At 39.5% G+C, this 27,884-nt stretch overlaps 1 protein-coding gene across 1 annotated transcript; it reads left to right on the forward strand.

Annotated features, from left to right (window-relative positions):
- The first annotated feature begins 864 nt into the window (after positions 1-864).
- Positions 865-27,410, forward strand: RAB12 (RAB12, member RAS oncogene family). Its single transcript, XM_076329952.1, has 6 exons — positions 865-1,117; positions 15,190-15,250; positions 23,700-23,838; positions 24,393-24,482; positions 24,796-24,900; positions 25,687-27,410. The coding sequence occupies exons 1-6, from the start codon at positions 874-876 to the stop codon at positions 25,798-25,800; spliced, it is 753 nt and encodes a 250-aa protein (XP_076186067.1). The 5' UTR covers positions 865-873; the 3' UTR covers positions 25,801-27,410.
- Positions 27,411-27,884: the final 474 nt, after the last annotated feature.

Raw genomic sequence — 27,884 nt, forward strand, 5'->3', positions numbered from 1 at the left:
TCATCCTGAGCATTTTCCTTCACATGATTTATGACACTACTTCCTCTAATGCCATTTTTTCCTTTGCTTGGAATTTGAACAACTGAGCTAGCATACGCCGTTATGGAAAGGTCCGTACCTGGGAGCAAGCATGTCATCCCGATGCACAGGTCTCAGGTTTGGATTCGATAGTGAAATCCACCCCGGCCGACACCAGAACGGCGTGTGCTGCCGCACGCAGGGGGTCCCTCTGCGGTTGTGGTCTGTTTGACTACCTGAAGGTAAATTTAGGGGAGACCCCACCGTCCCCTCAGGGACGGCTCGCACGGGGCTTCGAAGCAAGGCCTGACTGCGCAGGCTCCGGGCGCGCGAGGCCGGAGTCCACCACGGATCACCTCAGTTAAAGGGACTGAGGCAACGCGGGGCCAGCCCCGCTCCCGGCGGACTCCAGGCCCTGAGGCGCGGGGCCGCCCTCCCCACCTCGGTTTCGGGGCGCACACAGGCGGGGGCCGGGCAGGCAGCGCCAGCAGGGCGCCGGGGTCCCTGGGCCGGCCCAAGCCCGGGGGAAGGCGGGGCGGGCGGCCGTTCCCCGCCCCCGGCACTGCGGCGCGGGGCCGCGGCTCCGGCGCTGTAGAGGGCGCTGCGCGGCCGGGCGCGGGGTTGGGCGCGCCGCTCGCGCCGGCGGCGGCGGCGCAGTTCCCGTTCCTGTTGCTGTTCCGTTCCCCTCGGGCCGGGCCGGGCGCAGGGCCGGGCGGCGGCCGCGTCTCGTCCTCGCTGTCCCCTCCTCCCCCTGCCTCGCAGTCGTCGGCGCCGGTGGCGGGGAGGGCGGGAGCGCGGGGCGCGGCGGGGGCGGGGAGGGAGCGCGGCGCCAGCGCGGCGCCGCATGCGTCGCTGATGGAGCCGGGCTCGGGGCTGCCGCAGCGCAGGGTGGGGGGCGGCGGGCTGGACCTCGGGGCGGGCTCGGCGGGAGGGTCGCCGGCGCTCTCCGGGGCGCAGTCCCGCCGCAGGAAGCAGCCGCCGCGCCCGGCCGACTTCAAGCTGCAGGTGATCATCATCGGGTCGCGGGGGGTGGGCAAGACCAGCCTCATGGAGCGCTTCACCGACGACACCTTCTGCGAGGCCTGCAAGTCCACCGTGGGTAAGGAAGCCCGCCGGGCCGCGCCCGCCCCGTCCCGTCCCGTCCCGTGGGAGGGGGGTGTCCTCGACCCGGTGCTCGCCGTGCCCACCCTGCCGCCCGCCCCGTGGAAACACGGGGCTCGGTTTGGCGGCCGCCTTCCCCGGCCGCTCTCTCGCCTTTCCCTAAGTGTGGGCCCCCCTCCCCACATGCCGGCCCGAGGCTTTCCTCTCAGGGGCCTTCCAGTCCTCCTCCCCTTCAGGGTGTGTGGTGGTCCCCTTCCCACCCAGCCTCTCGCCTGGCAGAGCAGGGTTGTGTCGCCCCGGTTGGGTTGCTCGGCCGCAGGAGTTGCTGGAGACGCCATGTACTGCTTCGCAGTGGGAAGCTCACAGGGTTTGTGGTGAGGCAGCCCTTGGTGTCAAAGTTCCCAGCTCTTGATGGAAAGATCGTGGAGGCCCTAATTATCCTTGCAAGTTTTGAGAAGGTGTTGGGTATCCTGTTTCAGTCTTACTAACAACAAGCAACGCAGTTTAAAAAAGAAAAAGGGATGGTTGGTAAAACGGTTTATTGTGCCCAAGTCTTAGATGTTTCGTGTAGGGAAACAGAACTATTTCAGGAGTTGAAAAGTTGCACGGTGTGTATTCAGTGTAGTCGATGGCACTTCAAATACTATTCCAGACCATAGTCTGATTAACTCCAGATTGCTGTTATGCCTTCATCAAGAAACCCTCCATGATGTTAGATTTGAGGAAGTTAATGTTTTGTTTCTTGAAGAGTATCCCTTGAGCACACTGCATGTTTTGCTCCTCACACAACTAACTGGAGAGCAGCCTCCCAGTTCTGTAGGATGCTGTCTTATTCATGGTTTAGTCATCTGTACGAGTCTTGGAGGTAATTGGATGCCTGCTGTCTTTTAATGCACAAATGTGTAAAGGGAGGAAAACAAGCTATTTAGGCTGCATTGTTATTATAGTCCTGTCCTTGGAGTTGAACTCTTGAGTATTGCAGCAAGGCGGTTGTTAAGTCTGTGTCACTGGAAAGTATGTGTGCTTAGCTTAATTGTAGCCTGGAACGTGAGGAAACGTAGCATCTGATGGAAAGTGATTGTATTGCCTTTTAGAAACTGAATTATTACTATCCAAAATTATCTTCCTATGACAAAATAATACAGTTACTCTTACTTTAGTTTTAATGTGTATTTTATCAGTTGTTTCATTCTTTCCTAGGCCCTCTAAAAATCCAAATCTAGTAGTGCAGATTAGTACTGTTAGCGTCGATACTTTTTTTTTTAAGTTGGTAACTTAACCTCATAGAAGTTAGAAAGATAGTGGTAGCATATCAGAGGCATAATACTCAAGTGATGTGTTGTAATGAAGAAATGCTGATGGCTTCTGTAGACAGACAGGTTTAATTAAATATATGGTAGTTGAGGAAATAGAACTAATAGTGGAATGTATTCTTTATAAATTCTCCAGATCTATATATTGTTTTGAACTCACGTGCATCTTCTTTGTGTTGACCTACATTAAGGCTTCCTTCAAGGCTGGGCTTCTCTCTGTAAGTTAGGGTTAGTTTCCTGATGTGAATCTTGAGAAGTGAGAGGAAGTACTCTAGATCCCAGTCCAGACTTCCAGTCTGGTGCCTTGTAAGCAAAACTGATTTGCTAGATAACTGAGACAGTGATTGAAGCGGAGAAGCTTCCTTATTTTAGAAAAGAAACAGAAAATAAATGGTGGTATGCTGCTAGACAGAAGATTATGTAATGTTTGATGTACAAAGTGTGCCAACATAAAGCAGCATAGGGAAATCAACTTGTGCCAAAATACACGTAGAAAGACTTGACAGTAATGGCATTCTTTCAAAGTCCTCTGACTAAACTTGAGAGCTGTTGAGATTCCCCCAGATCTTTTGACTGCTAAATGAAAGAGCTTTTCACAGTCAGCTTGCTTTTTTGCTTACTTTTAGAGTAAGAAAAAGTAACCTATGTAGATTGAAAATAACCCACACTCCAAAATGACCTGACTTTGATACAGTTGAAATCATAAAGCTCTTTCTTCATCACCACTTAACTCTAGTGGTTTTCAAGAATTGCAAGTGGAGAATGTGTTTTGAAACATTGTTGAAAACCCTGTGACTGATCCAGTTTCAGAGGAAATTACGTAAACTGAACATACCTTGAGATTAAATTTGAAAAGACTATGTAACCAAACGAATGACTAAAATTTGCTGCATCTACCTTGTATTAGCGAAGCTGTATTTTAAATGGAATGCTAGAATACATATTTACTCCCTTACCTTGATATTAATGGTCTCAACCTTACGTTTATGTTTTTATACTAAACCACTGGAAATACAGGCAAAACAGAACAATATTTAACACCTTAACCTTTTGTATGAAAGCGTACAGGCTACTCAGAGGTCTTCTCCGATAGTGGAAGAATTGCAAATGTCCAAAACCTTTGGCTGTCTCCTGGCCCTAAGTGCTGCTTAGGATAATAAGGCCATGTCATTGAAAAGTGGAGTGTTTCTGCTGAAAAGGGGAGGTGTGGATTCAATTAAAAAAGATACAGTATTTTAATGCTAATTTAAGAAAACTACATTGCCAGATTGGTAAAGTAAATTCTGTAATAAAAACACAACATGTCTTCAGTCTCATCTCAAAATACTGAAGTTCTTTGAAAGTGTTCAAAAATAGCTTGGCAGATTTCAGCACATTATTCATAACGGCACACTGTGCTGTTGATCTAAAATTCTTTTGATGTATTTATTTTGGGCATTAAATTAGTTGCATAGAATATTGTGTCTACTTAATCTGCTGTTTACATAGTACTGAGCATACTCAATATGCTCAAATATTTACTGATTTTTGCATGTGGTTGTCAGATGAGAAATAGATGTTGCTGTTTACAATTTTATGTGCTAGGTCTGAATGTTCTTACTATTAGGTTATAACTTATTTTTATGACTTGTTTGGGCAAAGAAATTGTTTTTTTGAAATGTTCCTCTGTATGTGCAATGATGTAAAATTACTCTCTTCGTGCCAGTGTTAAATCCAGAGTAGTTAAGGTAACTTCTTTTCCATAAGGGAATAATGCTTGTGTGAGGGTAATATTGGCATCATACTAGCTTTGTCAATAAACATAAATATACACACACTTTTTCTTTTAAAATAAAATGTGATCTCTGTTTATGATTTGTTACCTGACCCCCATGCACCTGCATTATTCACACAGGAGCAGAATCCAAAACTATCTATTTGAGGTTTTTCAGACTCTTGGCAATTAAAAGAAGTATGCCAAATTCGGCATGGAAAAGGATGATCTTTCCAAAGGTAGTGGCTAAATACTCATTACCACGTTTGTGAGAAGACTCAAAGATGGGTGGTGAAGGAAGAGTGCTTGTCTTTGCTTCTTCCCCCCTCCTCCCTCTTCCCCCCCACCCCCAGTAGTTCTTATCCTGAAAGAAATACATCTTAATTCAGATCACCATAGTGGTGATGTTACAACTTATATAAATTATAACATTTTTAATTTTTTAATTATTAGTTTTTAATAATGGTGCTATCTCACCCTCTTTTTCATCAGAGTCCCTTTATTTAATAGTGAAAGGCCTCTGTTCTCTTCCCAGCATCTGTCCAACTACTGCTCAGTCTCACGGTTGTCTGTCCTGCTTGCATCCACCAAATCTCAGCTCATTCTCAATCTCTGCTGTTTTTTCTTCCGTGACAGATCTACAAAATTCCTGTACTCGGCAGTATTTCCTGTCTGTCTAATTTTGCCGCAGACTTTATGCTTCTCTCTGAGTTTTAATCTCTGAACCTGAGGTTCCTGCTCACCCAAACCTGAGGCCCTGCACTGACTCGCCTCTCAGGCAGCTGACTCTCCTGCTCCCTCAAATCAAGTTGAGCTCCTTGGTTTTTCTTTTACGTGCTGGCTTAGCATGTAAAATTTCTGAGGCCTAGTCTTATCCTTCAGCTGTTTTCCACCAGGTCTGAAAGCATCCCAGGAAAGAGGCCTTGACCTTGATAATATCAGAGCCGTTTGGGTGCCTCGTGCATTGCTGGCTCCTTTTAGCAGCTATTCACAGGAAACTACAGTACCGCTTGTAGTAAACACTAAAGCTTCCTGAAGTCCTGGTTTATGAGCAAAATCATGGGTAGAGCTACTGAGCTAAGTTTGTAATGGGAAGTTCTGTTGTGGATCAGGATGGGAATGTTGTGACCCGTGATCTGTTTCGGACTAATTGTAGCCTGTGGGATCCAGATCAGTGGCATGCAAATGCACTGTGGTGCAAGATGTGACTTCACGAAAATGCTCTTTGACCTTGTTTCACTTTACTTTGATGTTAGTGTAAAATGGTATGTAAGTTGGGAACACATTAGATTTATGGAGCTCTGTAGCTTTTTCTTCCAAGCAGCCTTTTCCCTATCAGTTCTTTTTAAAATACCCATGTCCATGCAAAATGCCTAACATCTACCAAATAAACAATAGTGATGGTGAAAACTTTAGGTTTATCTTTTATCAGAGCAATCTTAAGTAAGGCAGCTTCTGGTTTTAATATATATACACATACATATGATATATAAATATATACATATATAATTATATTTATGTATGCATATATTTGGGGTTTCTGTCACAATTCAAACCCTTTCTTCGTTCTCTTTATCCTTTAAAAATGTGGACTAACAACATAAATGTTAACTTTCATTCCTATAACTTGTCATATAACATAATTATATTCACTTAAAGGTATCAGCCTATTCATTTTAAAAGTATCAATTGGTCCTTTTTCAGAGCTGCCCTTTAAGTTGCTCCTCAGTTTTCTAGTTACCTAGTCAGTATTTATTCTCACAAGCACTGTAAACAGGGTATATGACTTACTAACCATTTGAAAAATAATTTTTTCAGTAAATCATAATAAAAATTATGTTTTAAAAACAACTTTAGTAATTTGATGTCATCTGAGATGAAGAACAATCTACATAAAATTTTCAGAAAAGCATCCTGCAACAGCTAGAAGAACACTTATCTTTTTGCTACACTTGTTGTATGTGCCTGTGGGCTCTGACAAGTATAATTAATTTTAATTTTTCTGTAAAGTTGTTTTTTTTTTTCCCCTTCCATAAGATGGCACTGAAAACTTAGTTGGGGCGGGAAGAGGGACGAAAGGGTAGAAATAGATGTCTCTTGCTTTACCACATCATGACGATGTTGCAGTAAGATGTCCTTGTTTTATACCCAAAATCAGCTCTGTACTCAGAGAAATTTTTGCTGTTGTACGAAAAAAGGAAGAAAGTTCTGATCAATGATAGGTATTTCTGTGAGAATTGACCCTTCTCTTATATTCACACACCCAGGGTGTTAATACCTATCTGTTGTTATATATTGGCTTTTTGGCTGGTGCAGAATAGCGTGAATAAAACAAGCATCCATCTCATTAATGGTGTGCTGCAATTACTTGACAAACTACAAATAGAGGAGAGCAGGAGGCTGGAAACTCGCACAGAAAACAATTTTGTCTTACACAAAACCTTAAGGTAATTAGGGAGCATGTATGAACCTGCCTCATTTGTCTTCAGTTCTGTAACCGTAAGTTTAGGAAATGCAACTTGCAACAGAAGCTTGTGTTCCCTGGAAGCTGTCTTTCACCTTTAGGAGCAATGTTGTCACTTGTAATTGACAGTAGAGACTACAGCAACTGAGAGCACCTGGCAAGTCATTGTTTGCCTTGGATGTGTTGACTAAGCATATTTTACAGCATTTGGTGTAATCAGCAGTTGTTTTCCATGCGTAATTGTTTGAGCCCTCATAAAGTAACAAAACTATATTTTAAAATAGGAAATGTAGTAGGTAGATGATATAAATTATCAGGGTTCAGGAATAGGGTTTTGGGGAGGTATGGGGATTTTAATTACCAAGAGGTTGCAAAGAAGAGTAAAATTGAAATTGACTTTGCTTTCTTCATTTGTAAACTAAATGTTACCTTCAGCTGATAGAAATACTCAGGTACTGGGCTACATCAACACTGTAGAACTGTCAGAGTCCCTAATCAGTACGCATATGAGAATACGCAAGTAAAACAACAGGCAAAATGAAGAGGCCACTTGAATGGTGTCGAATGCGGAGTTTAGTGTGCAAGGAGAGTGGAATGCAGCTGTCAGACTCAGTCTCTGCTGTGAACAGCTGAGCGCATCAGAAGCAAAAAAAAAAAAACAACCAAACAACTAGGCCCATATGATTCTTGGTTATGGACTTTCTTATTTGTTTCTGGAGTTGTGAGCTTAAATGTTCACTTGATGAAAATAGTGCATGCACTATGCAGAACGATTGTGGTTTTAGTTAAACCATAAAATGGAAGAGACAGACTTTTTAGAGTGCTTTTCATCACAAAAATCCTGAAGTCTTTGCAAACTGTCTTCACTAGGCTGTCCTTAAACAAGGAAGAGGAGTAATATTCCTAGTTGTTAAGATTGCAACTGTGTAACAGCATATAGCAACACTTTTACAACTTACTACTTCTGATATCCCGAGGAGTGGGAAACTTGATACCCAAAAAGAAATGCTGAACTCAGTCTCATTTTGAAATAGATTCTGCCTTTTTAAAATCAGGGTAGTACTGTTCATCAAATAAGTTTAATTTTCCTTCACGTTCAATTTTCCTTTCAGGTCAGGTAGTTGTAGACTGGTAGCTCACTATGTTTTCCTGTTCTGTAATCAGAAGTTTTGAAAATAAGTCTTGTTCAAGAAGGCACAGGGAGTCTTATTCCTTCCATGCTCCCCTTCCACCTCATTCTGCTTATCAAAATTTTGGTGCGTGCTTTTAACTTAGCACTGTAAATCATGTCAAAAGCCTACATTTTGTGAAAGGCTTTATAATTTTACTGTCCACAAGAATGTAAAGAAATAACTTCCTCCATTCTCATTGAGTTTGGAAGTACCAAGCATCTGAGATGTTTAGAAGCTGTATGTTGGACATTCAAAAATCACTGACAGTTTCCTAAAAACTCGTTATAATTACACCTTCAAAATTTAGTCACTGCATGTATATTACCAAATTTTTTTTTTTTTCTTCCTGTTGTTGTATCTGTTCCATTCTGGTCTGTAGCACAGTTGCCAGTTGAGATATGGGTAGACTTATTTTAGGCGAGCAGTCTCAAATGTCTGCATGTTAATCATTCTAGAATTACACGCTGAAGCTTTATGGACAACGTACTTTACCTGCCTCTAAAATAATCCCCAAACTGGCTCACGTCTGACTAATACTTAATGCTTCCCAACCTCTTTTTAAAGTCTTTACATTGATAATATGCAGTTTGAAACAGGTATTTCTGCTTTAGTGTGTGTTAAAATTAACTGCATGTCCTACAGTTTCAATTAAAATAAGATACAATGGTTTTTTGTTTGGGTTTTTTTTTTCTTGAAACAGTTTTTGTAACCTTCCCCTCTGCCTGCCATGTACCTTTTGTAGTTGCTTGCTTCCCCCAGAACAAGGTGGTAGAAATCAGTATCAAAGCTATTGAGCATCTTTTTATTGACTTCAGTAGTTTCTGGGTAGGTGTAAGTATTGTATTTAGTTACAGACCAGGACTAACAAAGATGGTTCTTACCTCAAGAAGCATGTGACCTCAGTCACCAGTTGTAGCAGAAGTAAGGAAATTTGTCTGTATAATGCTGTCAGATGTCCAAATTAAATAAACTGTCATAGTCTTTGAATTATATGTCTGTTCTAATGGTTAATTAGTATGCAACCTCTGAATTTTTAAACTGATTGTGTTTCTTTAAACGTGGTCTGATTATTTTTCACTGATTGAATTGTTTTGATGCAAATCACTAATAGGCCTCTGAAAATTTAATCTATTGGAATTGATTTTAGTTGGAGGGAGTTTTTTGTGCTCTGTTTGCATGTCTTTTCCCAGCTCTTTCTTTAACTTCGTTATCAGGAAACCTTGGCTTTGGAAAGTTCGCTCTGTGTGCATTAAGCAAAACAGTTTCCTCTTCCTTTTTCTGCCACTTAGGCCAAAAAAAAAAAAAAAATTGAAAACCGAAATGTAAAATGCATAGTAAGAAGTTTCTTCACTATTTGTTTTATTTCTAAACAAATTATTTTAGCTTTAAAGAAAGAGGTTAGACACAGTTGTGTGTGTTTCAGTTTGTGCTTTAGTAGATAATTTTTAGTTCCTGTTTGGGGTGAGAAATTAATGTATTATCTGTTCTGGGCTAGTCTTCATTTTTATTGGATTTCAGTCTCAAGTTTGGAACAATCTCAAGTTTGGTTCAGTGACAAGATACGTCATCCTCACCAACTTGCCCTTATCTAGAACTTCATTAGTGCACGTCTATTTTGAGTGTCTGTTCTCTTTCTTTTAGGGCTGTTTATTTTTGAAAGGAGTGCAGACAGTTTGCTTAGCTGTGTGTTTAATACAGTTTTTAAAAAAACTTCTATTCTACTAGCCCTTTATTTTCTCTGGAAAAAGCATAGTTTCAATTGAGCTCATGCTGTAATAGATGTTTCATTTGTATGAAGCATATTTTTAATCTAAAGTTCATGTGCTATTAACAAAAACAATGTGCTTTGTATACAGTTTTGAAAATCCTTAACTAATAATCTTACCTTACACACACCACATAAGTGCTGCTGTACTTAATGCCTTATTTGACATGTATCTAGCCTGCAGGGAGAGGGCAGCAGCTCATTTGCAGTTTTAAGTCTTAGGGCAAGCTGAATCAGTATACTTTGAAATGCTTAATAGATACAAAATCAGAAACCCAAAACAGAGGCTGAGATCTGTGGTTTTGTGCCTTTTTCATTAGTTCTTATATGTGTATGGGATGTGTGTTTGGATTCCTGAAAAAGGCCTTCCCAGAGAAAAATGGGGGTCAAAGTCTGACATCCAAAATGCACACCTTTAAGTCATAAACAGAGAGGTGGTGGTCCGGATTTACTCATGGTGTGAGTGTAATAATTTTAGAAAAACTGAATGCATTGATTGCCTGTGGTCCGGGCAAGCCTGATGCATGGAGAGGAGGCCGACTTTGTAATGGGAGGGGAGATTGTGATAAGCCTTTTGGTTCCCCTCACATCACTGTGACCTGGCAGAGGGCACGCTTCAGTATGATCATAAGCACATGTGCTTGTTGGCTCCACTGGCATGTGTACATTTGGTTATTCGTTGACAATACATTAGCTAGCAGGCAAACTAGGTAGCATGCAAACCAGCAATAGTTTGCTGGTGTGGTAGCAGCTAAAGAGAGCCTTTTAAAATCCTTTCTTTTTATAAGATGTGTTGTTCAGATTTAATGCAGTTGTCAACAGTAATTATCGATTCCTCTATTTTGTTGAACTATATATAAAACCATGACCTCGGTTCTATTTGCATAATTAAGGACACATGCTTAAGTGGCTTGTTTGTGTTAGCTGTTGTTGACATCCTTTTAGGGGATACCCACCATAACTAGAGGTGAATGGTGGGGAACGTGTTGGTGTAGCTGTGCTAGTAGTGTTAACGCCAGGGCTAGTAAGTCCTGTCTGTCAGTGCATGTGTTCTAGCACACCACTGTTTGTGCAACTATATAGCTTCAAGACTGGAACAGCCTCTGGTGGGATTGAACACAGAACAAACGCGCGAGTTTAATAAACTTGGGTGTTAGTTGTGGTTTGGGATCTGCCTTAAGGGAGTAGTAACTGCAAGGACTACCAGTATCATTACAAACAGCTTGAAACTTCAAAAAATTCTGACGATGTGCCTGTACTTAACAGGTCTTAGAATCAGGTTTAACAAGGCTGAGAAAGACACATCTTGCTTAGAGCAACTGTAAATTAAGAGTTTGTTGAAGCAAGGATTTTAAAGAATTTATCAAATATTGCTGGCATCAACACTGTAGTGTTACAAAGCACTTCTTTAAAAAACCACACCATTTTCTAAGAGCAGATTTAATACCTTCTCTATCCTGTGCTGAACAGAGATGCTTAAAAGAACTGTTTGGAGTTATTTTGCTGAAGAAGGGGAGTTTGCAGCAGTTGGTCCAAATCTTCTGTTCTACAACTGCAAATATAAAGAACGTAAGACTGGCTTAGCATACGTGAATGGAAAGGTGTGGTTGTCTGACTTTCAATGTCATGTGTGACTATGTCGTGGTTTAACCTCAGTCGGCAACTGAGCACCACGCAGCCGCTCGCTCACTTCCCCCCCAGTGGGATGGGGGAGAGAATCGGAAGGGTAAAAGAGACAAAACTCATGGGTTGAGATAAAGACAGTTTAATAGGTAAAGCAAAAGCTGCGCACGCAAGCAAAGCAAAACAAGGAATTCATTCACTACTTCCCATCGGCAGGCAGGTGTTCAGCCACCTCCAGGAAAGCAGGGCTCCATCACGCGTAACGGTGACTTGGGAAGACAAATGCCATCACTCCAAACGTTCCCCCCTTCCTTCTTCTTCCCCCAGCTTTATATGCTGAGCATGACATCACATGGTATGGAATGTCCCTTTGGCCAGTTTGGGTCAGCTGTCCTGGCTGTGCCCCCTCCCAGCTTCTTGTGCACCTCCAGCCTTCTCAGTCGGCAGAGCATGGGAAGCTGAAAAGTCCTTGACTGGTGTAAGCATTACCTAGCAACAACTAAAACATCGGTGTGTTATCAACATTGTTCTCATCCTAAATCCAAAACACAGCCCTGTACCAGCTACTAGGAAGGAAATTAACTCTATCCCTGCCGAAACCAGGACAGACTAATAAGTATTTGTTATCTGTAATAGTGGAAAGTGTTAGTTTCCCAATTGACTTTCAGAGAATATTAACAGTTTTTTTTTCTTTTGTTTTTAATAGCTGGAGTAATTGTATGGATAGCAAAACTTTTCATTTAGGTATTTTCATTGGCATTAATCAAGCGAAATAATTTGTTTCATTGAACTTTTTTCTTAACTTGAGATGATATTTGAAACTGAAGTGGGAAAACAAATGATTGTGGTGTTGTTTTAATTGAATTACTAATTTGTATGTAAACTCAAAGCACTACCTTTGGCAGGTCTATGGTGAAACATGGTAATGAAACCTGACAGGCTTAGGAATTTGTTTCTTCATGTGCAAAAGGATAGTTGCCAGATTTTCCTTCAGTATTGGCAGACATTAAGCTTTTGGTATTGTGTTGATGCTTGCAGAGCATTACTAATTATAAAGAGCGGTTGAGCAACCTTTGCTTAGTTCTGGCAAACTATCTGACTTAAGTGTTAAATGATTCAAACAGTTCTGTAGAAGAACGTGCTTTTCCAAAACTGTTACTGGTTTGCATTTTGAAACCATCTCTTTAATAGGTAGGCCTTTTTCTACTTCATTTCATTCATTTGTTGTGCCTACTAGTCCCAGGAAGTCCCGAGTTGAAAATTTACTTTATTAGAACAGTTGGATTTTTCTCTCCATAGTTCATTATTTATTTTTCCTTTTAAAAAATACAACAAAACCTTTTTGTTCCTTGGTTTGTGTAAGACAGTAGTGTATAGACCACTTCTGTAAAAATAAAAATACTTTGTTGATGGAGTTGGTGAAGCTTACATGAAATTCCTGTGATGGTTTTTAATACACAGTTTTGGATAAGCAATGGTTTAGACTTTTTGGTGTGACAATAGGACTTTTTCTTTACACAGCAGAGCTGTATTCTCTCTCTGCTCAGATCAAGCTCTACAAGTATAACTGTTAGTCTAAGACAAGAATACCCACCTGTATGAGCATCATAGATTCTTTTTTCTATTTATGTTTCTGTGGGAGAGAAAAGCGAGATGATTTTTTTTTTAACCTGAGTTCTCAGATGAATGGCAAATCGTATAGTATGTTGTGTATGAGATAATGGCAGGATTGGGAATTGGGGTTGAGATGTGTGAGCAATTATATTCAAACTTCCTTGAGGAAGGGAGAGATTTGAAGCAATTTCATTTAATATTGATTATCTCCTTAGCAAGTAAAGTTGCTGTCTTGTTGTAGACAAAGCTGTGACCATTAAGACAATTGCGTTTTACAGTTTAAATGCATTTATATAGAGAAAAGGCTTTTAACAGTAGAAATGGATGTGTGTTTCTTTAAAAAAAAATCTCGTTAATAAAAAGCAGTAATTACAAGAATTCTTATTGCGCACATTTTGCATAGTAGAGCATAGCTGGATCATTCACTTCTGCTTTTACACCAACACAGATGGTGGTTTTTCAAAAGTGTAGAAAAATATTTCTTAAAGTTAGGATTAATAAATGCTCTGAAATTTTAATCATTCTAATATTTTTTCTCAATTTGCATATGAATACTTGCAAATTGCCATTAAAATTGTAGACTGTGTAGTACAAATCAGTTTAATGCTTTAGCTCCTGTATTGCCTAAGAACCCTGCTGGGGTTTGAATGGGATACGTTTAGGTAAGTGAAGTATAAACATCAAATGTCCTGAGTAGCTCTCCAAGAACTGGTGAATAAGTGTGCTAGACACTTTGAAGGACATGGAGAAGGAGGACGAATGTCATGATGATAACCAATACTTTTATCGCTATGTATTGTGCAACTGCAGGCTGTTTGAAGGGATTTTTGTTTAGGAGAATGAAGATCAGTGATCCTTCCATTTATTTAGTCTAGCTGAAAAGTGGCAACCTGCTTTGCAAACTAAAAATAGAATTAAATGTATCATTTACATTTCAATTAGTAAAGTGTATCTAGTTTTTAAAACTTAGTCCATTTTATTGTCTCATACCAACAACTTTACAGATATAACTATCTTTAAAAGCACTTTGAAATAAATGCCAAGTCCACAATGTGTAACTGGTTTTCAGGATGTAAAATGCACTTTTTTCCCCCCACCTAAATTTTCAGGAGTTTTGAAAAGCTTTGCATAAGGGCCAAGTTCAGTCCTTTCTGTCAAAGTTACAATCCAGCCTTGACTCTAACAATATCAGCAGGGACACTCGGCTTTTACCAAGGGTAGACGTTTGGAAAATGTGTAGTTTTTGTTAGAGAAAATAAAAACCTTTTTTTGCTCTTCACTTTCATTCCCTATCCTTGGTATACAATTGTATGTGAAATAGCAAAAGTGTTTCCAACACACTATGCTTCTACACTTCTGTGTGAGTTTAAGTGTGCCAGTCTGAACCATGTTCTCTTGTCTTTTTATTTCCCCCTTTTTGATTTAGCACTGTTAGGAGCGGTGGTGTTCAGAAGGAAGAACTGAAGCAAAAATCTTCATACAAATGTATACTAAAATGAACGGGTTCAAAATCTACAAATGCTATGATATTCTGGGACACTTATACCCTGAAATATTCTTGTAGTTGAGGTGGTAATCTTTTGTGTCTAGGTATTGTTTGACCATAGTATGTCTTACATGTTGATTGCCAGCATTATTTTTTTTTTTAATAGAAGTAAAATCTTTCTGTATAACAAGGTGTTCATGGTTCTATCTTTGATATTTAGCATGCATTCAAAATGTGGCTGGAGTTTTGAGATGGTGGATAAAAGTACCATACAGGTATAAAAGAAATTTTAAAAGTCAAATACCCTCTCTAAATCTAAGCAGTTTGCTAATAAATATTTGCAGGCATTAAGAATGACAGTGCTGACAAACTTCTTCATAAACCAACCACAATTCCAGCACTTCAGTAAAGTGCTTTACAGATGCTAAGCATCCAGCCTGGAAATCAGATGTATATTATTCCCTCTTCACAAACAGCAAAACTGATGTGGAGGGATTGGTTTCAGTCCGTGCCTCTAGGGCATCTGTGCCAGTTGGAAGTAGAGCAGGCTTGTCCTTGACAGTCAATGTGAATAAGGGAGAAACAAACTGTGCCTATTGTTTTACTGTTATATTGGGTTTACCTGCTGCTGGAAGTGTTGCACAAAGTGGAAGGTTTATGTTGTGATGCTGCCAAATTGGATGGCTCACAGACTATATAGCGGTTGTCAAATCCCCATGATGTTCCTGAGGTGACCCATAGTGGTGCAAACCCTTCTGCTTGTTCAGACTGTTACAAGTTGATATTAAAAAAAAATAAAACTATCAAAAAAATAATAATTACACCCTCATTACTTTTGCTTCTTATTCCTCCTTTTCTGTTTACTGTATTTTATTTATAGGTGTTGATTTTAAAATCAAAACAGTAGAGCTAAGAGGAAAGAAAATTAGATTACAAATCTGGTAAGTAAAACAAATGTGCAACCAGCAGTATGTTTTAATTTTTATGTTCTAGCATGAATTAATATGCTTGTCTAATACTATTAACTGTTATAAGCTGGTTTAGCTCTTGCCCTATTCCTCCTCTCCTCCATTCCCACAAGACTTAAGCAAAACCAAATAGCTCTTAGATTTTTGTGAGGATAAAGGAGGAGAAGGGGAGATAAAGTTAGAAGTAGGACATGAATGTAATTACTGAAATGTTAATGCATCACAGAAGTCTCAAGCCCCTTTTCCTAGAATGATAGCACCTACACAAGAAATAGAATAGGAGTTCTACAAACAGCAAAAGGTGACTGTGTTAAATAGACACTAGGTAAAGTACACTTCATTTTTTTTTATTTTCTGGACTGTTTAAAACTGACCTTCATTGTAACAGCAATTATAAAACAACTGTGAAGTATTTTCTAAGCTGTTTTTCTAAAACTTGGTATAGGCAGTGCTGTTTCTTTGATGCTATATTAAATAACGTTAAAATGAAGGGCATTCAAGACTAAGTAAATTATATCCACTCTAAACAGCACTGAGAAGTAAAATGATCCCATACAAATAAGACTATACCTTAACTGGTTCCGATGTCCTACTGCAGAAAGCGCAAAGTCTGAGCTAAGCTTTTCCTTTCTGAAGTAGGTTATGTGTTTCCTGATAATAATTCTCCATGTCAATGATTAATACAATTTTTATTGTTTAGAAATTATTAAGCTTAAGAGCTCCTTTGTTTTGCAGAGTAGTACAATACATAAACATTGTTATGAGAGAATAAACCAGCTATGTTCTATACATTAATCTTATATACTACTATGTAGAAGCTTAGCTTTGGTTTATTAACAGTGCATGATGCATAATTGGCATTGTAGTTAAACTGTTAAAGCTGCTAACAACCCACAGAGGGGGAAAAAAAGCTCTAAATATACTCGTTGTTACACTTTTGGGATATTCTGGTGGCTTCTCATTCTTAACGACATGGATGCAGTGAATTCAGCTTACTAACTCCTCTTGGCAGGTCACCATCAACTCTGTTTGTCACACCATGTGTCTGTCTTGCTTCCCTCTGAGTTAACTGCTGCTTCATCTTTGGTATCATCAGTCACCTAACACTTGAATGTTAGTGGTATGTCTTCATCCATCATCTGTCCCTGTTTGGAAACGTATGACCACAAGGCTGGCAGTTGAGCCAGCAATTGTAAGCCAGGGTCTGCTGGAGCTGACAGAGGTAACAAAAAATTCTGACATGGAGATGCTACTGTACGCCTGATATGAATTCTTGCTATGAAATGTGCTAAGCTTATCAAACAATTTCTTCATGTTGAATAAATACTTTATAGGAGAGATGTTTTGTTGGAAAAGAGATGTTTAAACCATTATTTTCCACATATTGAGAATATGCTAGTAGGATACAGGAAACTTTTAAAACTAAAAATTGATAGGTTGCTAAAATGTGACCATTACTCCTGTGCGAAGCCCTGCTAAAATGGTGGAGAAAACACAATGTAAAGAGATAATGTTTTAAAATACGATAAAATCCATGAACACAACATCCTGCTCCTAAGTGTCACTTTCTCTCCAATAGTGGCTGTCAAAATGCTGTTCTTATACTTAAGCCTTAAAACTGTCTTGGCATACTTGTAATTTTTTGGAAGAGCAATTAGATAGCCGCTCCTTTTGCTAATTTATCCTGAACTACGTTGTGTATGTTTTTGGGCCTATTTATAAACTCTTATTATCATAGAATCATTTAAGTTGGAAAAGACCCTTAAGATCATCAAGTCCAACCGTTAACCTAACACTGCCAAGTCCACCACTAAACCATGTCCCTAAGCGCCACATCTACATGTCTTTTAAATACCTCCAGGGATGGGGACTCAACCACATCCCTGGGCAGCCTGGTCCAATGCTTGACAACCCTTTCGGTGAAGAAATTTTCCTAATATCCAATCTAAACCTCCCCTGGCGCAACTTGAGGCTGTTCCTCTCATCCTATCACTTGTTACCTGGGAGAAGAGACGGACACCCACCTCGTTACAACCTCCTTTCAGGTAGTTGTAGAGAGCAATAAGGTCTCCCCTCAGCCTCCTTTTCTCCAGGCTAAACAACCCCAGTTCCCTCAGCCACTCCTTGTTGTACCTTCAATTGTTAGATTAAAAGAGGAAAGCAATTTACCAAGTCAAACACTTGGAAGCTTAGAAATACAGACTTAAGCTGCATAGCTGATCCTAAATCAGTCTCCTTTCATACCTACACAGAGACAGAATTAAGGTTGCCTCATGCTTCCTGGTAGTCTTATGTACAATGATTACAGTAACTTTACTACAAAAAACTGCTTTATTCGGTGAAGAGATCATTTCTAAAGTTTATGCTTTTCTGTTTTCTTAAAATGACTAAGGTTATGTTTCGAAGCATCGAAGTTTTGATTATTTTTTTTAAGCCATTTGATGATTCTACTTCAAAAATCAAACAAGAAAAGTTTAAAAAGAAAGTTTAACTTTGGTGGTTTTTATGGTCACTTGACCTGTCTCTCCACTGACCACTCTATCAGCAGAGTGTTTTCCACAGACCTCTACCACTTGAATTTATGAAAAAACAGCAGTACTATGTTGAATATATCGAGCAATTAGGTGTGCAAGACGTTCTTTTGAAAGCAGCTTTCACACCTGCTGCTGTTAGTAGAGTGTTAGTAGAGTAGTATACAAATTGGACTCATGTCCTGTATTCCTTTCGCAATGGGATACTGTGTGCCAAGGATCACAGAGGCGTCTGCTCTCGCCTCCAGCTTACCTGTTCCTACCCGGTCCCTGCTACCTCACAGTACCTATTCCCCTATTTGCCTGACTTTCAGCCAGGGAACAACCTCCTGCTCCTTAGGTTATGAAATGGTAGAGCAGCACTGAGGACACAGAGTAATGTCCATCTTCTCTGTGCCACCTGGAATGCTAGTAGTGCCCCTTGGGCTGCCAGAAGTAGTAGATACAGTAAATCTGCTTCTGCGTTGCAGTTCTTGACTGAAACAAGCTCATACGTTCTGTGAGAAGTAATGCATGCACGCAGTGCAGGCCGTGGGGTGAAGTAACCAGAACTACTGGATAGCATAAATGTCCAAGTGAATCAGAGCATCTGTGAATCAGTGCTTTTTCAAAGCTTGAAAACTAGACCAAATAATAGGAAACCCACTCTCATGCTTTGAAGCATAGGTGTGCTGGGAGTTGCTCGGCAGGACAGTAGGGTATTGGACTGTGCCCTCTTACCTGAGTAATCTGCGCACTCGGCTGACACAAGTAGCAGTCACTTCTGGCTTCCCCCCCGAAAGGACCTGGTTACTGGAAGCTGTAGTGCCCTGCCACTGTGCCCAGTTCCCTGCTGGGGAGCCAAAGGGGCTCTCTGGTATCCCTACAGGTTTAATGCCCAAGGAAGCCAGCGACCTGGCAAGAAAACAGTCTGATTTGCTTCTGAAGGTTGTTTAAGTTGGTGCTTTCTCAAAAATGTTTACGTTCTGCCAGCTCAGCATTTTCTAATGGACAGTTGTTGTCTTGGAAAATCTCTGGGGCGAGGAGTAGTCTGAGGAAAAGATCACCTGCCCTGCGATATAACAGAATGTAGTTCCTTCTGTTCAGTACCTCTGAAATAAATTATTTCATATAATAAAAGATTTTAAATATATTTGCATTTTTTATGGGAGGAAAAAGCTCAGCTTGACAAGTAGAATTCTAAAATGACTTAAAAACACTTAAAAAAATATTGCCTGTAGGTTCCATAAAAGCACAGAGCATGTAAAAGTGTTAAATTAGTGTTAAACTTTTAGTTATGTTTAAAAATATTTTCCTTTCTATTGCCACTTCACACCACCACTCATAAATTAATTTAACTTCAGAGCCAAAGACAGTTTTGAGTCTGACTAAGTGTTTGTTTCAAGCGACTGTTTTAGATACACACAGAGAACATTTATGTAAAACAAAAATTATCCAAACCTATTTTAATTAAGAGCAACTGTATTTGTATTGTATTTTATGCAGTCTGAAATAGTGAGAATATGACAAGTCAACACTTGAAAATGGGCTTTGTGTGGGTTTTTTGTTTGCTTTTGTTTGGTGTAATGCTTGTTTGTATTTTCTGAGTGATGTCTAGTTTCTGTTCTGGAAGCAGAAAAACAGAAGCAGTGGGGTTTTATTATTGCAGATTATAGATGGTCAGGGAGTCATACGCTGTATGTTTGTGATTACAATTTAGAAATACCAGTGTTTTTCCATTAGAACAATTTCTTGAAAAAAAATCAATAAAAGAAAACTGCTTTTAGCATTAAAAAAGGAGTAATCTATTATATTTTTTTCATTGATCACGTTGTAGTAATTTATTATTTGGACTTCTGGAGATTGAATTAAATTGAACTGACTTATTCTTATCATGTCGATTCTGACCAGAGCAAATGAAGAACTAGCAGCACTTAGTGTCACTTATGAAATTCATGAAGTTGCATACTGTTAGCTCAGTTAAATAATGCTTGTCTCTTCTTCCAGCTTTCCACTAGTGCTTCAATAGCTATTCTTACTAAAATACTCCAGCTGCAGGAGTGTAATACATCGATGAAAACAGTATAACTAACTTAATTGCTTCAGCACTACGCATGAAAGGAAGACATTTTAAGTTGGATATGCTTTTAATATTAGCTCTGCGTTAGGGGTTGTAATTTTTTCCTCAACATTGGAAGAATTTACTGCACATTTTCATGAAAAAGAAGATAGCACCTGGTAGAAGATGAGATTTTCCATGTGAAAGATCAACTTGATACTATTCTCCGACTGCAGCTTATTTAGGTAGCTTGGGGTTGCATTGTAAACTTAGTTATTGCAGAAATAGTTTTCCAATTTTCACCTTACTATTTGAAGGCTAGTACAATGTTAATGTAATGTTAGAGACTACAAATTCGGCTTATTTTCTTTCAGTTTTCAAAGGAAACAAGGGTTAGAATATCATGCTTACAATCGGAAGCCTGTGACTGGTTTCATTTAAACTTGCTGTGGCAGTAGAGGCATTGGTTGTGTGAAGTGTGGGGAAGTCAATGACTTAAAGCAAGGCAAAGAAAGTCAGCCTTAATCCACTGTAATTAGCATGACTGGCAGGTGACAGTGGCCATCTGGCCATTTAACTAATAGAATCATAGAATCATTGAGGTTGGAAAAGACCTCTAAGATCATCGAGTCCAACTGTCGACCCAACACCACCATGCCCACTAAACCATGTCCCTAAGCGCCTCATCTACGCGTCTTTTAAATACCTCCAGGGATGGGGACTCAACCACTTCCCTGGGCAGCCTGGTCCAATGTTTAACCACTCTTTCAGTAAAGAAATTTTTCCTCATGTCCAATCTAAACCTCCCCTGGCGCAACTTGAGGCCATTTCCTCTTGTCCTATCGCTAGTTACTTGGGAGAAGAGACCAACACCCACCTCGCTACAACCTCCTTTCAGGAAGTTGTAGAGAGCGATGAGATCTCCCCTCAGCCTCCTTTTCTCCAGGCTAAACAACCCCAGTTCCCTCAGCCGCTCCTCATAAGACTTGTTCTCCAGACCCCTCACCAGCCTCGTTGCCCTTCTCTGGACATGCTCCAGCACCTCAACATCCTTCTTGTAGTGAGGGGCCCAAAACTGAACACAGTATTCAAGGTGCGGCCTCACCAGTGCCAAGTACTGGTAATGCCCGAGTAATGTAGTGGGCAGCCAGGCTGTCCATGGGTGTTTTAAACTGGCCACAGCATGTGGTGTGTCTCAATTAGCCAGCAAGCCAGACTACAGGTTGTGTGATATTTGGGTGAACGACCTACACAAAGGGGAGTGCAGGACCTGAGGGTACCGAGAGGAGCAGCAGCCTGGGAATACTATAAACTTTTAAAGAGCCTGAGGGTTTTGTGGGGTGAGGAGAGGCTGATACTACCAGGCAGACTTGGAGATACATCACTCAGCAGGCTAGGGGAAATGTGGAGTTGGAGATAGCTGGAGTGGCAGTGTAATGTTGCGTAGCTGGCTCCATCACCTACCCCTAGGCTTATCCAGTGTGTTGATGACTGTCGTCAGAGAGGGTAGCTGAACATTAGTGTGTTTATTTCCCCTCTGTTTTTCTAATGTATGAACTGAGTGATCTGGTACCCTGGTAGCCCCTCTGTGTTGGAGTTGCTAAAGGTCCTTGGCACTGACCTGAAGGCACAACCAGGTGACTCTGAAATAGCCCCTTTATTTCTGTGTTCCGATAGGGGCACAGAGAAGAGGGGTAAGACTGGCCAGCAAAAAAAGCAGCTTTTTCCATTATTCTGGCCAAAACTAGAATTGATGCATTCTTCCACATCAGGTATGCCCTTCCACCTGCCGTCTAGTTGTGTCTGCTCAGAATGATGGAACTAAAGGGATCCCATCCTTAATACGCTTGATCAGTAGGCTGGATTAGCAACAGTGGCAGGGGCTGCTCTACAAGGTCATAATTCTGAGAAGTCTGTTCATAAACACTAAAGCAATGTTATCCATATGTGGAAAATCAACGGTTCATACTAGAATTTTTTAATTTTTCATAGAGTGACTGTCCAAAGGACCTTTCAAAAAATGAATCTGACCATAGCAAAGAAGTAATGGAAGAGAAAGTAGAGTTACTTGCTCTGAGTAATACTTACATATGTAATTTCAGCTGCCAGAACTTGTATTGCTTTAATAAAAATGCCTCATTAGTGATAAGAAAGCAACTAATTAACCATCTAAAACTGGTCTGAAATACTACTAGACTTGACCTGATTGAAACAGGCTACCTGTTTTTACCTTCTGTAGGGTCCCAAAGGTTTGTATGAATGTAGTTCTAAAGTTCTGAGTAGAGAACGGGATTTGAATAAAAATAAAATAAAAATGGATGCAATAGGAATTTGTTCTCTTCTGCCCCATATTGCAATGCCATTGGCTTGCAGTGAAGAAGTCAATATTTTTCCACAGGCTATGAAGCAGAGGTTTCAAATCTTTCTAGTGGACACTGCTTTACTGTGTGAAATCACTAGCAAAGATTTGTTGCTATCAAGTACGCTTGTGCCAATTTCAGGAGAAAGTTTATTTACTTCACTTTTAAACCTGCTTAGTTAAAATTCTTAAAGATTTTGTGAAGAGCAAGATAGGTTTGTGGTAGTTTATTCTACTGCTTGTTGTGCATAGACTTTAAAAGAATTAATTCTTCAGGACAATCAATGTGGCATTTTGTGAACATGACTTTTTTTTGGTGACAAGTGTTTCGGGTCTCCATTGTTAATCTCATTCCCAAATTCATCCTCCTCTTCCTTTTGTCTAAAATGTGACTGCTGAAGAGAGTTCCTTTTGAACTTTTGAGTCCCAACACACATGCACACATTTTCCCCCATCCACTCTTAATTTTGGTCCATCTTCTGACTTGCTGTAACAGTGAAATTTCAAAATAATCCATTATCCATTGACTCTGGGGGTTGAACTCAAGCAGCAAATGCTCGATTGCTTTGGACCACCATATAACTTACTTTCCAGTTGTGATACCAGTCACATTTTAAGACTTAGGATATGCACCAGCTATGTTTTTAGTATAACTGCCAAAAATCTTCCATAAGCAGGCTTGATGATATGATTAAAAGCAGTTCATAGGTTTTCATGGTTCAGTAAAAAATAACCCTTCTGTCTCATCTACTTTGGAATATAAGCCATAGCTAGTACAGGCGACATGGTGTCATTGCTGGAAAATAGCCTCCAGTGTAAATGCACCCTGTCTGAAATACCTACAATGCTGAAAGTGAGAACGGAAATGTTATTTGAACACCTCAGATTAGTAGATGTAGGCGTGAAAGCCAGGTATCTACTGTCAAAAGTCGTACCACATAGTGGTTGCTCACTCTTTTTCATTCACTTCTGCCAGTAGCTTCTGCATTAGTTTTAGAACCATGGCTGAATTGCTGTGGTTGATCCAAAAAGGCTCTGAAAGCTCAAATCATAATGATCCATGCATTGCTCATTTTATAGTTGGGTGTCCGGCTGTGTTTGATAAGCATGTATTCATTTCTTTTTTCATTTTTTCAGGGCTATTAAAAAAAAAAAAAACAACAAACCAAAAACAACCAAACCCCAACAACACAAAACCAGCTTCATCTGCTGGTACGTTTTCATTGGACAGCTTCATTCTCAGACACATGTAGAACTGTTTGGTGGCCTTTCTTAGTGAAGTTAGTATGGGATAAGTAGTCCTGATACAAAAACTTTTTATGATTGAAAGTACTGCTTCTTTTTTTTTTTGCCTGAAATTCACATCTACAGAAGGAAATGTTCAATATAGAGTGTCTAATGCGTGTGGGGGTGTTTTTATTAATGTAAACAAAGTTATTCTGTACTTTGCAAATTGGTGAAATATTTGTGCCAATGTTTGCTGCTGCTTCTTAGGGACACAGCAGGTCAGGAGAGATTCAACAGCATTACCTCAGCTTATTACAGAAGTGCCAAGGGAATTATTTTGGTGTATGATATCACCAAGAAGGAAACATTTGACGATTTACCAAAATGGATGAAAATGATTGATAAGGTAGGCCTTAAGTATTTTCTTTTTACATGTTTTTTTTAAGAAGCAATTTTTTTCCTCAAAGGTACTCTGTAGGACTTTTAACAGCATTGATATAGGATTATTAAACTAACGCCAACTAATTTTCACTGGTTTCTTTTAGCCGGGATTTAACCTTAATGTGTTTTTGTTGCAAAATGGTTGTCCGTTCCTGCTTCCTTGAACTATAATTGTCTCCGTTAGAAGTGTCAGTGGAAATCTGTAACATTACTCATTTACCTGTGTGCTGGGGGAGAAAAAAATGTTTTATTTCCTGTCTGAAATAATGACCTTATTTGTTCTTATATGTTCATTCTTAGATAAACTAGAACGGCTAGCTCTCAAGTCGTGTTTTAAAAATTGAAATTAAAAATTGAAGTCAAAAACTTTTGAAATAATGTTTGGGAAGAACTTTTACATATAAACTATGTAGGTGTGGTTCCTTATTTAGTAGAGGAATTGCCCTTTTTTAATATTGTGTTGGCATTACAAAATCTTACATTTGTAGGCTTAGTTAATTAAAAATGTTTGAATTGCAGTATGCTTCAGAAGATGCAGAGCTTCTATTAGTTGGAAATAAACTGGACTGTGAAGTTGATCGAGAGATTACTCGACAGCAGGGAGAAAAGGTAAGAACAGGTCTAACCAAATTCTCAGTTACTGTTAGAAGCAAAACTGCTGTGGCATTGCTGCTGATGGTCCATGGTTACTCTTGTTCAGACTGTTAGACCTAAGGAGCATATTGAGAATGGTAGTGTGCTATATATGGCAATATTTGCTGTACCTTGGAGATTCGGGATTATTAATTGAATTAGACTTCAGTCACAGATTTTGGGAAAGTTGTGGGGTTTTTTTTTAAAGGTTTTATGAGGAGTGTATATTTGCTGTTTGTTGCTGTTTGTGTGTATCTTCATGCAGTTATTTTATTTTCTCTTCCATCAGTTTGCACAGCAAATAACTGGGATGCGGTTCTGTGAAGCAAGTGCCAAGGATAATTTTAATGTGGATGAAATATTTCTAAAACTTGTTGATGACATTCTGAAAAAGGTAAAATATTCAGGTGGTAGTTTCTCTGACCACTTAAATGGTCAATGTTTAAATAATGACTGCAGGTACTTGTTGGGAGGACATAGAGGGTGAGTGCACACAGTCAGGTGAAATTTTTGGTTAATATGTAGTGGGCATGATCATAGAATAGAATCATTAAGGTTGGAAAAGACCTCTAAGATCATCAAGTCCAACTGTCGACCCAACACCACCATGCCCACTAAACCATGTCCCTAAGCGCCTCATCTACGCGTCTTTTAAATACCTCCAGGGATGGGGACTCAACCACTTCCCTGGGCAGCCTGGTCCAATGTTTAACCACTCTTTCAGTGAAGAAATTTTTCCTCATGTCCAATCTAAACCTCCCCTGGCACAACTTGAGGCCATTTCCGCTCGTCCTAATGATGTAGTTCACAGACTCTGCTGAACACTTCAGTTAATAAATACTGCTGTTGAATTTGGTAAACATCTGCTCCTATTTGCTACTTCCTCTTTCCTATAGCTTCACTATATATCAGCAGCTGACTGTACGTTTACCTGCTTTCATTTGCGGGCAGTTCTGTTGTAATTTGTTGTAATTGGTTTAGGAAGTGGCTTTATTTCTACAATATCTTGTAACTTTTTTCTGAAAGAAATTCTTAACACGACTTCCTGGAATGTAGTTCACTAATAAGAACCAAAAGATCCTTAAATTGAGGCTTTGGGTGTGAGTGAGCTCTTGAAACGAGCTCTTTGTGCTGAGTTCTATGCAGATGACTGTTTACAGGTGATTTTTCTTTTTTTAAGATGCCACTGGATGTTATAAGAAATGAGTTGTCCAACAGTATCCTGTCCCTGCAACCAGAGCCAGAAATCCCACCAGAACTGCCTCCTCCAAGGCCACATGTCCGTTGCTGTTGACTTGTTACTCCATACAGAGTGAAAAATAGGAGTGGGAGGGTAAAGAAAGTATCTGTACTACTCTGCACTACAATCATTTGGCAGTTTCTTGTTGCACTTTGTTATTCGAGTCAGAGCTACACACTAACTTGTAAATATGCAAATATGCAATCCTGTGTAGGATTCAGCTATAACATTTAATTATTACCCCTCTCCCTCACAATGATGTTTCTTTCATTCATTGCCCCAGTGTTATAAATACTGTACAGTCAGTGGGGATTTACCACACTTCCAGTCGAGGAGGAGGAGGAGAAATTAAATCTATACCTATTCTTGACATAAATGTTGTAATAGTTCTTGTTATTATAAACAGGCAGGCAGAAGCTCTTCTGGTATGAAGATAAGTATATGGTGCTTTGCTAACTATTTTAAAGACAAATTTTTTAAAAACAGAGGACTTTATGTACAAAGCTTCCATAATCAGCATTATGTTTCCTTTTAATGTAGTGAAAACATTTTTGGCTGTAGCATCCTCTGCTGACTGGATTTATTGAAAAGCTAAGTTTAATTTTTGGCAGTCTTTTATTTATTTTGTTTAATGCTGCACCCTTTCTTTGTGTACCAAGACATCACATCTGGTGCAGATCTAAGATTGCACTCTGAAATAGCATATATAATTTTCTGCGTAAGCATAAACTTGGTTGCAAGAATCATTAAGTTTCAATAAAAGAATGGAGATATATTCAAGCTCTAAAAGAAGGTATAAAAAGCAATGCTGCTGTCCTAGACAAATTCTTTAAAAAAAAAAAAAAAAGATGATACATTTTCCTGTGTTAAGGAATATATATGTGTATTTGTCTGGACATCTGTAGGGTTGGGGGGAAGGGAACCTAGGGTAAAATTATTTTCTTTCCTAATGGTGGAAATTATTACCATCAAGCAAATACTGTGTTAGGTTTTTGTCTGATAATGAATTTGTGAATTATATCTTTGGTATATCTTTTATTAAAATGCACTGTTTAGTTTAGCTGTGGTAAATCAGTAGTTACATATTTGAATAACTTGGTGTGTCCTGAATGTTGTGGTATTGAAAAACATTGTGGTCTTTCTAAACTAATGAAGTGCAAATAAAATTTTGTATTTATGAATGATAACGGAACTGCACCTATTATTAGAATGGCAAGTATCAAATGATGGGTAATAGGTAGAATCTGGAATATGGAACAACACTTGTTTTAATTTTGTTATGATTTAATTTTCAGTTTGACAGTTCCATTAGGTGTAGTTAGAAGAGCAGCAGACATCAGTTGTTCACCTTGATCACTGCTCTGTTGGGAGAGCAGCTGATGACCTAGCCCAGCTGATATCTTCAAATAGCATGTGACTGCTTGTCATGCTATCTTAGCAGGTGGTCACCAAACTATTAATTACACTGGCAATACAAGTATGAACCAGTCGTCTTCACACTACAGCTTCTCTACTTCTCATTCTCTGGTGCTGGAACCCATTTTGTCACCTTTGCCACTCTTCTAGCCAGGACGCTGGCACTGACCAGTAAGGTACACCACTGACTTAAACAGCTTCTCTCTGTTTTCTGGAAGGAAAAAAGACACAACAAACTGTTAACATTTTTAAAAAAAAAAAAAAGGAAAAAAAAGAGCCCTTATTTAACTGAGTAAGCTCTGACATTCTGAATACAATACCATGCAGGTCTTTAGCACACCTGGATTTCAACTGACAAATTAAGGAAGCATGGTTGATATTTGTGCTTATGTCTTCTGCCACCTTGTGCCTAAACGGTTTGCTTTTTTACATAGTAAACTTATGGTTTACTATCATATTGGTAAAATAAAATCAATTTCAGAAGCACTTGTAGGATTTCTGATGGTACTGTGGGCAATAGCAAGGAAGGGAAAATTACGGAAAATGAGTTTTAACTTGACAACCATTTTATTTTAGCTGATTTGTTTTTATTTGTACTTAGAAACTTGTGATTTTTTTTTTCCTGCAGTTTTTGAATTTAATAAAAATTAAGAAATTTGACTTAGATACACTTTCTTGTAATTCTGTGCTGTTTGTATATAGGTAGATTGGAATCCCAGTCT

The sequence above is a fragment of the Aptenodytes patagonicus genome, chromosome 2 (assembly GCF_965638725.1).
Source record: "Aptenodytes patagonicus chromosome 2, bAptPat1.pri.cur, whole genome shotgun sequence".
Taxonomy (NCBI): domain Eukaryota; kingdom Metazoa; phylum Chordata; class Aves; order Sphenisciformes; family Spheniscidae; genus Aptenodytes; species Aptenodytes patagonicus.